Source organism: Homalodisca vitripennis, chromosome 2, assembly GCF_021130785.1.
Source record: "Homalodisca vitripennis isolate AUS2020 chromosome 2, UT_GWSS_2.1, whole genome shotgun sequence".
NCBI classification, from domain to species: Eukaryota; Metazoa; Arthropoda; class Insecta; order Hemiptera; family Cicadellidae; genus Homalodisca; species Homalodisca vitripennis.
Genome location: NC_060208.1, coordinates 108,252,501 through 108,268,374, shown reverse-complemented (window position 1 = coordinate 108,268,374; position 15,874 = coordinate 108,252,501). Strand labels below are relative to the sequence as shown.

Below are 15,874 nucleotides of genomic sequence, written 5' to 3'. Positions count from 1 at the left end.
TGCTGAATGAAAATTTTTCGCAAAATTTTTGAATAATGGCAAAATTTAACTTTTTTTACTTTTCAAAAAATAATTTATGGTAATTATTTCATTAGTACTGTATATTCTATTTTATTCTAAGTAATAAAATATGCAATATAACATGTATTCATAGATAAATGTATTAGCAAAACTTGTTTTACCAAAGTCTTACGTGTACAACCAATTTTCAGAATTTATACGCATCGCTGCTTTTTGTTCTATAGCTTTATGATGCTTTCATAAATGTGTATAATGTTTATGTTTTTCTGAAACTAGATAAAATTTGACACAGAATGGCTATCTCACTTATAAATATTTCTCACTATAACTTCATTTGCTAGGTATGGTCCCCCCCAAATTTAAGAAATATTTTTCGTAAATTTTATATTTGATTAAAAAAAGTGTTTATTAGAAAATTTTTTATGGTTAATTTTACAATATAGTGCAATTCTACGTTTAATTCTGAACACAAAAATATATACTCTTATTTATATTGCTTTTATTTTATATTTTTAATAATTTTTTTAAAAAAACCTTGCGCGAAGCTCCAAAACAGCCCGACACTACAGGATGAAATGATTGCCAGTTCTAGGGTTAAATTAAAACTTTTTATTACATACACGTGTTTCGGTTTTTAACCATCATCAGTGTACATTAACCTCTAAATAAATAAATAATAAACAATTAGATTTCAAAATTCAAAATTCTCCATCAGTCACCAAACAAGAAATAATACATTTAAACTTATTGAAAACAAAGTGAACCAAAATGATGACAAACAGGAATTATACAAACAATCTGGAGTATACAAAATTAACTGTAGTGACTGTGAAAGCTATTATATTGGGCAAACTGGAAGAAATTTTAATAAAAGGTTTAAAGAACACAATACAAGCTTTAAAAACAAATAACATGTCTACAATAAAATCAAATTTTGCTGAACACTTATTGGAGACTGACCATAACTACACAAATATTGAAAAGAACATGGAAATTTTAGATATTGAAAGGAAAGGAGAGAAATTAAACACAAAAGAAGAATTACATATTTATCTAAATTATAATAAAGATCCTCATAACATTTTAAATAGTAATCTGAAAAATAAAACAAATCCAATTTTTGAAAAAATTAAAATATTAAATACAGATTACTAATAGGAAAATTACAACTGTGTCATTTAAATTTAACATATGTTTAAAAGGTTCACATGTGTATATCTAATTGTTTATTATTTATTTATTTATTTAGAGGTTAATGTACACTGATGATGGTTAAAAACCGAAACACGTGTATGTAATAAAAAGTTTTAATTTAAAGGGTTTTAGTTATTTTCATTACATTAATATATATATATATATATATATATATATATATATATATATATATATATATATATATATATAGTCAACATTGTCGTTCCTCATTATATATACTGTCAAATGTAAACATTTGATTTAAAAAATTTAATGAAATACAAAAATTAATATAATTGCATAAAACTAGAAATTTGCTATTTCTAGTAAATATTGCTTTTTATTGAATCAACCCAAAGTTCATTACTAACCTGCGAGCGGGAAAAAACAGAACACTTGGATACTGGGGAGCAGTGAACTGCCATGGTAGGTCATTGTTTTCTCCATCCACTCGCGCAAATACCAATGTGGGCACTTGGCGCAGTATCTGTGCAGTTGTCAGGTAAACATGGCCCACTGCATGGCAGAAGGCACAGTACGGAGAATGGAACATCACCACAACGTTCTGTGTTCAAACAACAGAACAATATTCATTCCATTAATAGCTTATATGGATATAATAAGTAAAAAGGTTTTTCTGGGTGTACATCTATGTTTTATTTGAAATATACAATGACCCACTATTTGTTGTATGTCAGTATGGGTTATGAAGTTTTGAATAATACAATGGAGCCACGATTAGCAAGTCATCAAAGTCTGGTTAACCAAGCACTCCAGGTAGTAGTGTAAATTAAAAATTATTGCTATGCTGACATTACACAAGTGTTCAGAACGCAAGCAGCCGGCAGGAGCCAGCGGCACAGCTGTCCGGTTGTTTTCTCTGTGCTGAGTGAAGTTTAGCAATGTCCGTGAAACTAAACTTGTTGCGCTTAGCTTTCTGACAAATTTAAAATTATAGAACGTTTAAATAAAGATGCAAGTCGATTAAGCTTAGCTCCTGTTTAAGAGATAAAGAAAATAAATATTTTTGACTATTTCTTTTAGGTAAATTTTATAATGTTTTTATCAGATCTACGTAACTAAACAAAAAAATTGTATGTACTGTATGTGCAATACAGTAGTACACTTAATATGTATATAATTTAAGTACTCTGGTGTGTCATTAAAAAGTATTGCAGTATATATTTCTAGTTCAATAACATGTTTTATTTGGATCCCACTCATCCCAATAACCCAAACAAAAACAACAAAATCAGAAACAACTTTATTCATTAGATATACTTAGTATACATGAACAGTGTCACACAATCCAGAATATAATCATTGGTACAAGTTAACTTAAATAATAAGGATTAACTGATCTATACATTGTGTTTATACAATTAAAATAAATCTAATAAAACAAATTCAATAAAACTAACTTTTAATTAGTTTCTAAACTTTAATAAAACAATTGTGAAGTTTACAAAACTCAAAAAAGGAATACAATGGAAGGTTAGACAGATGGTACTTAACCCTTTTAACCCCGACGTCCGTACTATACGGACGTCGTAAAAATGGCGTCAACTCCCGACGTCCGTATAGTGCGGACGTGCACTTTTTATTACTTTACTGGACGATTTAAGTGATGGATATCTTGAAAATTTACATTTTGTAGTGATGTAAATATATTGTTTTAAAACTTGTTTAAAATTTAGATTATGAACAGTTTTAGTTATTTTGTCAGAAATAACTTTGGTTTTATGTTTATTTTAAGTACTGTGAATTTCAAAGGTCTTGTTACATTGCCTTGCCCAGAAAAGGCAAAAACAAAAATTTACACGGCTTTACAAAAATTGATGTTACTCTACTTGTAAATAAGGTAGGCCTATAATTTCTGTTTCCTTTTATTAGGGATTAAATATATCATAAAGTAAATGGGTATTTGTGGGTCAAATATTTGTTTATCTATATGGTTTCCATGATCAAACTTGAAATTTTTTCATTTTTATTTATTTTTTATATATGTATATGCATTTTAAAAAAATTACTTTCAAAAAAATAATTTTATTTGTATACTTCTGTAAGCTACATGTATAAAGAAGTAAAACAAAAAAAGAATTACCTAAATATCTTAAAAAATAACTGAGTTATGAATTTTTTACAAAACCCTTACATTTTGTCTAAAAATGGCTTGGGATTTCTGGCACATCACTTGATTTAATGGCCGGGGTTAAAAGGGTTAAGTCTAGTTTGTGAATCCCAACATTTTTTATGTTGGGCTCTTAAGGTGGTCCAATCAATTTTGGGTTGAGTAAACTAAAAAATATATATAATAGTCACAATCCTTTAAGATAATTTTCCTGAAAACAGAAAAAACACAAATTTTTGTTGGTCACTTCATTGGAAATTATAGACATTTGAAGTAGTCATTTTGGGTTTTATATAATCAGGCCCAATGAAAACGTCTGATGAAAAGGATTTCAAATTTTTACAGTAAGTATGTGAACTATAACAAGATGGAGTGACATAATTTTTATTTTAAAATTCAAGTTAATTTTTCCACCATGTGAAAAATTTTACGGAACAAAATATTGATTTTTACATATTTTGGAATTGAAAATATGTTACTCCCTCTGGGAGAATGATATCTAACATTTGGATTATTAATTGTAAAAAGATGCATTCATATGGAATCTGTGTTGATTCTTAAAAAGGCACTGCACGCCTTTCGATTTTCAATCAGCTTCCTGCCCCGCTGCTCGTGAATGTGCACAGGAGCGCACTCACCCTTCCCCCACCAACGGTAGTCTCCTAACTCGGCCTTACCCTCCAGCCCCTCAATTAGTTCCTCTCTTCCTTCGCTCTGAACTTGATATCTCAGTTCTTGGCTCTATCATAACCAAACAATTAGTTTTACAAGGCTAATCTCATTGAGTCTTGCTTGTGTTAAGCTGAGCATACTTATTTAATTACATTCAGAATGAAGATATACGTATACTAATACGTTTCAAATAACTAAACAATTGAAAACATCGTTAGATGTGAAAATTACAGTAGACTGAATGAAATTTAACGCTTGACAACAAGGGTGCTTTACGCAACCTGGGCTACATGCTTTACAATTTTGCAAATACATGTATTACCCTATGTTAAATTTCGTGTATACTACAATTTCAGATTTTTTATAATAGTTTGTTCAGTGAAGACGAAAACCAATCTGAAACCTCAAATATGGTGGCGTCTTGTGATTACCATTTGCACAAGTATTCACAAGGGAGTAAACGCAACGTAATTATTTTATTTTTTTTTTAAACCCATATTTAGCAATTTATTAATAGAAGCAGCAGACTCAGGGTGATGCACAAACATAAATAAAGTATGATAATTTATTAATTAGGATATCTGTTTATGGTTTTCGAATACAAAGAACAACAAAAAGACATTTCAGTGATCGGTAATTTGTGTACTGGTAATCAGCCCATAAACTAATGACATGGCAGATCTCCGCAGATTTAGGATTTGGTTTTTGACACATAACTAGCATAGATAAATAAACAAATTAATCTTATTTTGTAAATAATATTTTTCTGCAGTTCTTAATGGTATATTTATGTTCACATATCATTTTTGTAAATTGTAATTATTTTACAATTTTTATTGATTTTTAAGAGAGAGTGGTAATTAACAAAGTGAAAGTGAATTAGAAGACACAATGAATGATAATCATGAAATTTATCATTGTATGAACAACAGTAGTGATAGCAACCTACCCAAACAAATTATTGAGTCTATAAGAAATTGTATAAATTCTAAAATATATGTATATATTAAAAAACACTGTTTTTATTCAAAAAAAAAAAAATAATAATAATAATCATACTAGTAATAGGCAAATCTAGAACTTTTGAATCTCGAATACAATTCCAAAGCTTTATTGATTTCTGATCCTTAAATCCTAACAGGTTTTATTAACCTTAGTATCATTTAACCCTTATAACGTCACAGACGCCGTATAGCACATAGACAAACTATCTCCAAACGGCAAAGACGCGGTACGGCGCATCGACACAAAACTGTGTCTATAGCAAATTTAAGTTCCTTTTAAATCCGATCAATGTCACTAACGGTATGCGTCAACCATGTGTGTGGGTTATTGACCTATGTCAAGCGTCAAAATATAGCTGTCGCGTTACATTGTTTGAAACAATAGACGCAGTGTCTAGACACTCTCCCCACCACACGGCACAGACGCCGTACAGCGCGCGCGCTTTTGTTTGCAGTTTGGCTTCAGGTAGTGCGTGTCTAACCATCGCTGAGTCGGTTTCCTTCGTCATGTTTTCTGTTTATATGGTTTTTATTTATTTGTTAAAAGTATTGATATCTTAGTTTTAGTATTCATTTAGTGTTTTTAGTGTCTGGTAATGTTTATAGTTTAGCTAATAAAATTTTGTGTGCCTTTTATTTTGACTTTATTTATATCTACAATTTAATGTCCCATAAATATATGTACGTACAAGATAATTTTAAAATTTTTACTTTTTTATACTTACCATAATTATAGAAAGTAAAAATAAAAATGAACTTTACACATTAAAATTTTTTTTTTAATATTGTGCCGTTTGCTGGAAATCGTGAAAAGATATACTGACGTTATAAGGGTTAAAGAAAATCGCCATCAATTAAATATCTAACCTCTTTAAACACTTTATCTGATAATACAAAAGTTAATCCAGGAATATTACTGCATTGTAAAGGGAATTGCAGAGGTTCAGAGAAATAGGTAAATAGGTATTTTCAGAACAAAGTTATCCCCTACCTTCTACTTTAATTTTATACATTATAATTATGTTAATCCGATAGATTTAAATATGGGCATGGATTTGTATCACTTATTAAACTTCAAATGTTTTTTAAACTTTCAAACCACTTCTAGTTATGATCAAAAATATTAAAACATAAATATATTTTATAGAGGTAATAGTTATACAACTAAAATTTTTATGTGAACAAAAGTTAGCTGCTGACACCCGCACAAACATGCAGCAAACAATTGGTAGTGCAAAAATTTACTACAAAAACATGTTTCAGCTATCTGTAATTTGCACAATGCTGACCAGTTATCATCCGCAAATAAATGCAGTAGACTATGGAAAATATTCAATCCCAGGTGCCAATGAACAAGGCCATTTTTTCAGACCGGAATGGATTAAAAGCTAGCAAGCCGTTTCCAGACTTAATTTAAACCTTATATAAGAACTAGTTCTTGGCCCTATGTCATACAGCTGAGCCATTAAAAAGCTATTAAATAATTCCAAACTGTAGGACAAACCCTCTATATAGATCAACTTGTAAACATTCTAGAACCACTTACCACTGAATCATTGAAGGCAACTGGTATGAAGGTCTCGGTGGTCAGTTCTGTTACAGACACTACAGGTGTCAGCTCGGGGGAGGATGAACAGGAAGCCTGGCTGCGCTGAAACCTTTCAAGTTTTCCCTGGACAAAGTCTACAAGAAACTGTGAAAGTGAAGCTCGAGTTACAGATCCATCCAGGACATGTGTTGTCTCCATCTGTAAAAATTGTAATCAGAGCTTACTTGGTTGATGTAAATGTTCACAAGGAAACCAACAAATCCTGAATTAAAGCTAATGGGAGCTATTTGGTGTACTGTTGTAAACTTGTTTTCGAGTATTGTATAAAAATAAAATCCTCCCATCCTCTAAAATTCTTTAGTAATGAAAATACATGTGTGGCTAGAAAATAACCGGATTAGCATTGGCAGAAGATGAATGCAATAACGCTGAGTACGAATGGCCAGTCACATGACTCCCTCTCCCACCCCTCCTTGTGTTTCTGGCTCCCGTATTTATTCCGCCCGTAGCACCAGTTATAAACAGTTAACTTTTGTCTCTTCGATGGAAAAATATTGAGTATCCAGAAAAAACAACGTTTAAATATCAAATTTCTCTTCAAACTTGAAAACTCTGTAAACCTTTTTAATGTTACAAGTTTAGAGTGACGACTGTTTATCACAAACACACCTTTAAGAGGTTTTAACGGTTTAAAGATAGCCGCAAACGACAACACATACATACACACAAGTAACGACACACACATTGGCAGACCATCATCAACAAAAACTGATGCTCACATTGAAAATATTGGTAGCCTTGTTCAACACGATTGTGGTTAACTATCAGAGCTACGTCTGAGCTAACAGGAATCAACAAGGAAAGTGTTAGACAGGATTTGTGGAAAAACAAGTCATGAATATACAAAGATTTGTCAGTGAAAACGTTTTTGGCCAAGCAGAACATCTCTGTCTTAAATCATCCACCCCACTCTTGTTCCCTAAAGTCAAAGTCATCAGTGATAGGAATGAGATTTGGGACTGTTAAAGCAATAAAAGAAAAAGTCATCGAAGTAATGAACAGGGTTACGGGAAATGATCTGCAGCATTGTTATGCACAGTGGAAAATTCACATGGAGTGGTATCGAGATCAAGGAGAGAAGTAAATTGAAGGGGATAACTCAAATTGTAAATATCTCCAAGTAAAATTTGTTTTTAGCTCCAATCTGGTTATTCTTTAGCTACACTTCATAAAGTTAAAGTTTTAGAGAATGTTCATTAATCTCTTTGAAGTCATCAATTCCTCATACTAAAAAAATAAAACCATTCATCAAAGGGAAAATGGGCAGATACTTTAACATGAATAGGAAGTTTAACATAATAATATATTAGCATTAAAAAATAGAAATTTATTTATGACATCTGTACATAGTACACACAAACCAACATTTCAAATGGAGCCTAAATTACCTGAATTACTTTTATATATAAAATATATTGATTTTTGAGTTAAAAAAGTTACAAAATAAACATTTTCCAACTGCTAACCAGAAACGTTTTCAAATTAATAGATATCTACTGAATGTCATTATTAAGGGCTCTTAGATCTGATGCTAATGTTGAGTTCTGCTTCATTTCACCTTCTGCTTATTGCAGCGTAACAGATAACAAAATGAATGTTTTAGAGACAATCCCGAAGCACGGTGGAGCTCTTCGTGGCTGCTTGGTAAACCAGACAGACCTCTTTCGTAATCTAGATGTCTCAGATGTCAAAAATATACAAAGAGTTTATTCTGAAATTTCTACCTTTAGTAAGGTCTTCGAGCTAATTTTTCTTGGCCGATTAAATTTTTTCTTGAGTTCGAATGAACTTCTACATAAGAAACAATTTGGATTCACGACGGGTAAAAGTACCGGAGAGGCAATAAGTTTTTTCGTGTCGGATATTGTGACCGAGCTGGATCAAAATCGGCGGACTGTGGGGGTGATGATGGATTTGACAAAAGCGTTCGACTGTGTCGGTCACCCACAGCTTCTGGAGTGTCTAAGATGTCTCGGTCTGGGGCGCTTGGCTCTACAGTGGCTGAGCTCTTACCTAACTCAGAGAGAGCAGTGTGTGCAGGTTGAGGGTAGTCGTTCATCGTGGGCTCCAGTCAATTTTGATATCCCTCAGGGTTCGATCTTGGGACCAGTACTCTACAACCTATATGTAAACAACTTACCCCAGGCGATCCCACATAACCAGCTTGTTATGTACGCTGACGACATAGCCCTCGGGTTTTCTAGCGGGACAGACGAGGACTTAGAAATTAATAGTCATATAGTTTTGACACAGCTGTACCAATTTTTAAATAATTTAAATTTGCATTTGAACTTCATAAAGACAGTTTTTTTGGAATTTTCAAAACGTATGAAAGATAATTCACCTTTTATTCTAATTAATAATTCAGTAGTGCAACAAAGAAGGTGTGTCAAATATTTGGGGGTACAAATAGATGATGACCTCAGCTGGCGTACTCATATCAACTGTGTATGCCAGTCGCTGTCTTCGACTGTATTCCTAATGTCCCAACTTGCCAAATACCATAACAAGTTTCTTCTTAAACTTGTATACTGCTCTCTCGTTGAGTCTCGCTTGAGATATGGCCTGCTGGTCTGGGGCTCAGCTACACTAGCACAAATTAATAAAGTGTTTGTGTTGCAAAAGCGTGCTGTTCGTGTACTCACTGGACTGAAAAAACGAGAATCATGCAAAATTGCTTTTAAAGAATTGAACCTCTTAACGCTACCGTCACTGTATATATTTTAAACAATAATGTTTGCAAAATTTAACAGTGTAGCAGTTACAGATGGTTCCGCAGTACACGAGCACAACACCCGGGCTTGAGTAAACCTCCGCCAAACTCCACACCAGACCGTTTGGGCAGCGAGTTTACCGCACAATGTCGGTGCCAGGTGCTTTTGGAGACTTCCTGAACCGCTGAAGTGCATCCAAAATAAGGAAGAATTTAAAAGAAAACTAAAGGAGCATTTAGTGGCGGGTTGTTTTTACACGGTGGGAGAGTTTCTAGTATAATAATGTTTTTGTTTTATTGTTTTGTTTTTCTTGCATTATTAGTTGGAATTGTAAACTTCTCTTTAATCGGGCATAAACTAACAATTGTAAAGTTGTGACTCGTTTTACACTTTTAGTTTTTTTTTACAATAATTATAATTATGTAGACTAATAAAAAAAATTTTGTATAATATTTACTGTTGTATAACCATTGTATTTTTATTGTTTTACTTTATAAGCTAGGTATATACAGCATGTACTTGACTCTGTCATACAACAAAAGTTGTCTGACGACATTAAAGGAATTTGAATTTGAATGCCATTTTATAGATCTTTTCAGATGGACAAGGAACTATTCCAGATTCCATGACTCGACTGTGACAGTGTCAGATTTCAGACGTTGCACATTAAGTCAAAGGTGAAATGGAGCTGAACTCAATATTCACATTGAATCAACCCTTCCCATCATACCTGCGTTATCTATCACTCGTGAAAATTACAGTTGAAATGAAAAATAAAAATCATTGATATTTTACCATTGCTTATGATTTCCTCAGATTAGGGAAGAGATCAATAATGTAATAAACTTGCATTATATTGATCATTTATTTAAATTAAATTTGATAAAGTCATAACAACATTTACTAATTGATTTCTCTGTAGACAATCATTATGTTTACTTTAAAATCACAAAACTGAACTGACCTGAGAGTTGAGGAGAACAACCCGAGTCTGATCCTTTTCCATGGTGTCAAGTCCCAGACCACGTGCAAAGTGCGCAAATAGGGCAGAATCCATGGCTAACAGACTAACAGAGCGGTTCTGTGTACACGCTAAGCCCTTAACAGCGGGGGCAAGGGGAGTGGCAGTGGGACGGGACGGTGGGAGCAGCAGCAATTGACAACCCCGCCTCCAAGCCCAGTCCACCAGTGAGGAAGCTGACAATGGATCAGGCTCTCGAGTCATCACAGAGCTTAACCTGTGGAGATACAGCTCAGTTCACTATATGTGAACTCCTTGAAGATATTTTTGGACTTCATTTAACATATTAAAACAAACAAAATAGTTTCTCACACAATTTCATTCAGTATTTGTATATATTTGTATGTTAATTATTGATAATTTCTAAATGACCTGTTTAACCCTAGAACTGTTAATCGACATAATTATGTCGGTTAATGCCGCTTTTGTGGTGTTAACCGTCAAAACTTTGTCGATCAAACATTCCCTCGTATAATTACTTTTTATAATATACTCCGGTAACTTATCGATATAATTCATGCACCATTGGATTCGGGAAGAAAAATGCTAAGGAACAGATGAGTTTTATTCCTCTTTGTATTATGGTTATGACGTAGCAAGCTTGTTATTTTGAACGTAAAAGAAAACGCGACGCCGTTTGTTGTGACCGCCATATTGCCGCTGCCGTTCTGTATCACTTTCGTGCCGAGCTGTGGATATTTGTAAGTTTTAATAGTTTTACGCGTGTTTTAGTGTCGTATTTAATGTGTAGTGTGTTGTTTGATGTCGTAGTAGTGTAAACATTCATATTTTAGAATAAATCAATTTCTATTTACTGAAATATGTTTGAGAAATTACCGGCTTTGTGTAGGCTATGGCAAAATGACTTGGCTAAAATTCATTTCACATAGTTTGTTATTGTTTTCACTTACTAAACGTTAATTATAGCACTCTTTTAGCTCTGAAGTAACTATTTATTTTTGGTAAATAGATAGTTTTCACAATAAAATATATATTTCCTGTAATTTCTTTGGTTATATATAATAACTGTTTGGGTTATTCTATATTTTTTCAATATCTTTAGTTATATTTATAGTTTTCTAACTACATAATATTTCCTATTACTTATAAACCATAAATTTATAAATTGTTATATAGTACAAGCTTTAGAAACTATTTTATATTTTGCTGAATGAAAATTTTTCGCAAAATTTTTGAATAATGGCAAAATTTAACTTTTTTTACTTTTCAAAAAATAATTTATGGTAATTATTTCATTACTACTGTATATTCTATTTTATTCTAAGTAATAAAATATGCAAAATAACATGTATTCATAGATAAATGTATTAGCAAAACTTGTTTTACCAAAGTCTTACGTGTACACCCGATTTTCAGAATTTATACGCATCGCTGCTTTTTGTTCTATAGCTTTATGATGCTTTCATAAATGTGTATAATGTTTATGTTTTTCTGAAACTAGATAAAATTTGACACAGAATGGCTATCTCACTTATAAATATTTCTCACTATAACTTCATTTGCTAGGTATGGTCCCCCCCAAATTTAAGAAATATTTTTCGTAAATTTTATATTTGATTAAAAAAAGTGTTTATTAGAAAATTTTTGATGGTTAATTTTACAATATAGTGCAATTCTACGTTTAATTCTGAACACAAAAATATATACTCTTATTTATATTGCTTTTATTTTATATTTTTAATAATTTTTTTAAAAAAAACCTTGCGCGAAGCTCCAAAACAGCCCGACACTACAGGATGAAATGACCGCCAGTTCTAGGGTTAAAAATATTTATGTTAATTTAACAAAATTTACATTAAAAAGGAAAGATGACAAACTAAATACTATACTAACTTAGAAGAAAAGTTTAACTTGCTTGCACATTACGGAAAATTATTTAAATTAAATTTATTTGTAGATGGGTTAGACAATTATTATTTTAGAACATTTTTGAATAAAATGTGTATATCAATAGGTGATAATGAGTATAAACTTAAGACTAATTTAAGAACAAAATGCTGACGAATAAATATTTGAAATGTTTACTTGGGATGGGACTAGTGAAGTATGGAGATAAACCTACTAGAGTAACTGAAAACAGCCAGTCTTTTCTTGATCACATTTTTTAACGATACAGAGGTATTAGAAGAGTTAGAGCAGGTGTGGTTCAGACAAGCCTCACAGATCATTACAGCACTGTTTTGAAAATAAGTGCACCCACAGCCACTAACAAGACTCAAACTGCTACAGCTCCATATACACTCTCGTTAATGATTTAGTACAAAAATCAATCGAGAACGCCACTAAGTTAAGTAATAAAATATCTATTAGATCTGAGAAACTTGACCCATTGAGGAAGACAAACCTGCTGGTTATGAGGTCTATGTTTAACAACTCTTTCAAAAAGAATGGTGAATGCAAGATTCTCATACATTTTTGAAATCTCCACTACAAATCTCTGCGAGAAGTAGCAGTTACATCTTTGTACCCTGATTTGACAGCAGTATCGCTTGGACTAATATCTGTGATCTTGGTTGAACTGAAGATACCTTGGGACACCAATGTTCCATCTCAAAATTAATAAACTCAATGAATACGACAAGTGTTCAAAACTAACAAAAATGTTTTAAGTAAAAAAATTCATGGGTTTGGGGAGCCTGATTTAAAAATTTTTATTTCATTATGATGAAATAAAAAATTACTCACATTCTACTAAGAAAGTTGTAGAACTTTACTCACGCTCTCTCATACTTAAGTTCAATGAACTCACTAATTTTCATTTGTTAAAAAATGGATCAAAGAATTTGTATCAAATTTTGTGTGGAAAAATGAAATAAAGTGTAACAAAGAATGGAAAATGTTAACAAAGGCTGATGGTGAGTCTGCTATGACAAAAACAAGGATTTATGAGTAGTACAAATGCTTCAAAGATTATCGTAAAGACCAACCCAGCAAAAAAATTGAAAATAGTGGAAGAAATGGAAATCAACGATCGCTATATTACCATGACAGAACTTGCTGATGATATTACCATATTAATTGGCTCACGCCATAAAATTTTTTCTAATGTTTTTGGTATGAAAAATTGGCAGCAAAATTTGTTCAAAACTGTTGAATTTAGAACAAAAACAACAGCGAATGGAATTTTCTCAGGAATCACTAAATAAAGTCAATAAAGAGTATTACTTGCAAGTTCAAAACCATTTGCGAGAAGCAATCTGAAAAAAAGCCAGATTTGTGGCAAAATAATTCATGACAATGCATCTGCTCACACTTCATTGCTTTTTTGTGAATTTTTGGCCTAAATCAGTACTGTAAAGATACCCAAGCCTCCATATTTTATAGACATTTCTGGAGAATTCTGAAAGGCTATGGGCAGGTGAAATGTATGAGATGATTCAACCAAACTAGCAGAGAACATCATGTGAAATCCCACACAATTCTATATAAATTCTCAAAAAATCTTGATGGGCATTTAGGGAATTTTGTTATTTTTATTTTATATGTAAAAATTACATTTTTTTGGACGAATCTTTACTTGTTGCCTTCAAGGAGGTGTTTGACAAATTCTCAATTTTCTTGGGAATGAAACATTGCAACCTCATGTGTATTGGACAAAATATGTTTGTACTGTATTCACATCCTCTATCAACTCTGAAAAAAACGTGCACTTTTATCGGAACCAGCTAGTATTTATCAAACATTTTCAAACACATCATTATTTTACGAAACAATAATAAGGCAAATATACTGTTATTTTTTGAGGATTTCTAAAAATGGTACAAATACTAAGTTGTATATTGATTGAACTTTCAGTGATGTACAGAGTATCTGTTAAATCGACCACAAATATGATCTTCAGAACTATAAATCTGACAGTAAACTTTAAATGGGAAACCTTTACTTGTTTTTAGAGGGATTTAAAAATATGTATTGCAAACCTATGTATGTATCAAGTATAAAGGTTTTATTAAAAACAAACTGAAGACAGTGTGTCAGTTTAAGGTGCTAAAACATACAGAAGATGTTATGGATCATTACATTTAAAAGAATGGAATTGATCATAGAACTTCTCTTGGTAGGCCTCATATAATATTTTAAAATAAAGCAATTTAAAATTTTTGTTAAAACTGGTTTTTTGAGTTCAGCAAAGAAATGACATAACTAATTTTAACATATACAATTAAAATAGCAAAATTTCCTAAATGTCCATCAAGATATTTTGAGAATTTATATAGAATTGTGTGGGATTCCACATGATGTTGAAATAAGTATCTATTTAAGATATTGCACTAAAGTGTGTTTCAATATCTTGTTGGATACCGAATGTTTCAGAGTTCTTGTTGGATAACTTAGGGATCGTTTCTATAGTTATAGTCCTCTTTTTTAACTATAGTTGGTATTTAGAGTTTTTGTATTCTGTATGTATGTATGTATTTTTTTTCAAGCAAATATTTAACCAAACAACAGGCAATCAATGGAATACCCTTTGGTTTTGGTTTGCTCACTCTCATCACTTATTATAGAACTTATACCGGTTAGTGTCAATATGATTTATATACTGTTAGGAATGGGAAGAAACACTAAATATTATAATGCTTTATTTTTATGCCAATTGTGGTAACACAGAAATACGATTCAAAATGTTTTTGAAGCAATTGGTCAGTCCTGTTCACACCATTTTAGATCGAGCGAGTGTGTTTTTGTGCAATAATATGGTTTAGATCCCCATCACCAATAATATGGTTTGTTTTGCCACCTTGACATAATATGTTTGTCAATGCTGAAATTGAAACTACTAATCAGCCGAAGAATATAATCTCCTCTTCTTATTTTGTAATTCCTATGTTATTAATGAGTTGACTTGTACTAAAAGTTTTATTTCCCACACTTTTTTAATATTATTTGCTCTGACAAATTACTATGACAAAAAATTATAAATACAATAAATTTATTGATTTTACATGAAATTCATACATTAAATCAGTCAGTTTTAGTTTCTATTTTAGGATTTAAAACATATAACAGAATAAGAAACTTAATGTATTGTCAAGGAAATAGACTTGGAACAAAGCTGGATAAAGTATCCCAGTAAAAAAGTTGGGGAATGGCTTAATTTGATTAACATTTATCCTGTATCTTTACTAATTAATAATAACAGATTTACATCTTAAGACTCACATATTTTTCTGGACCCCCAGACATGATCCCATGTGTCCGCTACACTGAGGTAAAGCACGGTGCTTGCCACAGCTGCTGTTAATCCACACGTTGTTTAGTACCTGCACCGTGGGGGCGTAGTCCAAGCTACGCGATTGACAGCTCAGTGAAGTACGTCGTGCACGTGATATCCTCTCTATTATAACATGATACGATTTAATGTCAACATGCTCAAGCTGGTGAACATCACATTCAAGGACAATGTTCTAGAGAGTAAATAGAATTAAAGAAAATGAAAAGATTCTTCAAAAGAAAACTAAAACATTAAAGGATTACTCCTTGTGTAAT

General features: G+C 31.8%; 1 protein-coding gene across 1 annotated transcript in view; it reads right to left on the bottom strand.

Annotated features, from left to right (window-relative positions):
• LOC124354548 (thioredoxin domain-containing protein 11) overlaps positions 1–15,874 on the bottom strand; it is a 57,071-nt gene that overhangs the window by 22,943 nt on the left and 18,254 nt on the right. The window contains exons 7-10 of the mRNA XM_046805089.1: positions 15,548–15,722; positions 10,310–10,583; positions 6,569–6,769; positions 1,587–1,780 (exon numbers count right to left, since the gene is read on the bottom strand). Coding sequence (XP_046661045.1) covers positions 1,587–1,780; positions 6,569–6,769; positions 10,310–10,583; positions 15,548–15,722 — 844 coding nt within the window. The remainder of the gene's footprint in view (positions 1–1,586; positions 1,781–6,568; positions 6,770–10,309; positions 10,584–15,547; positions 15,723–15,874) is intronic.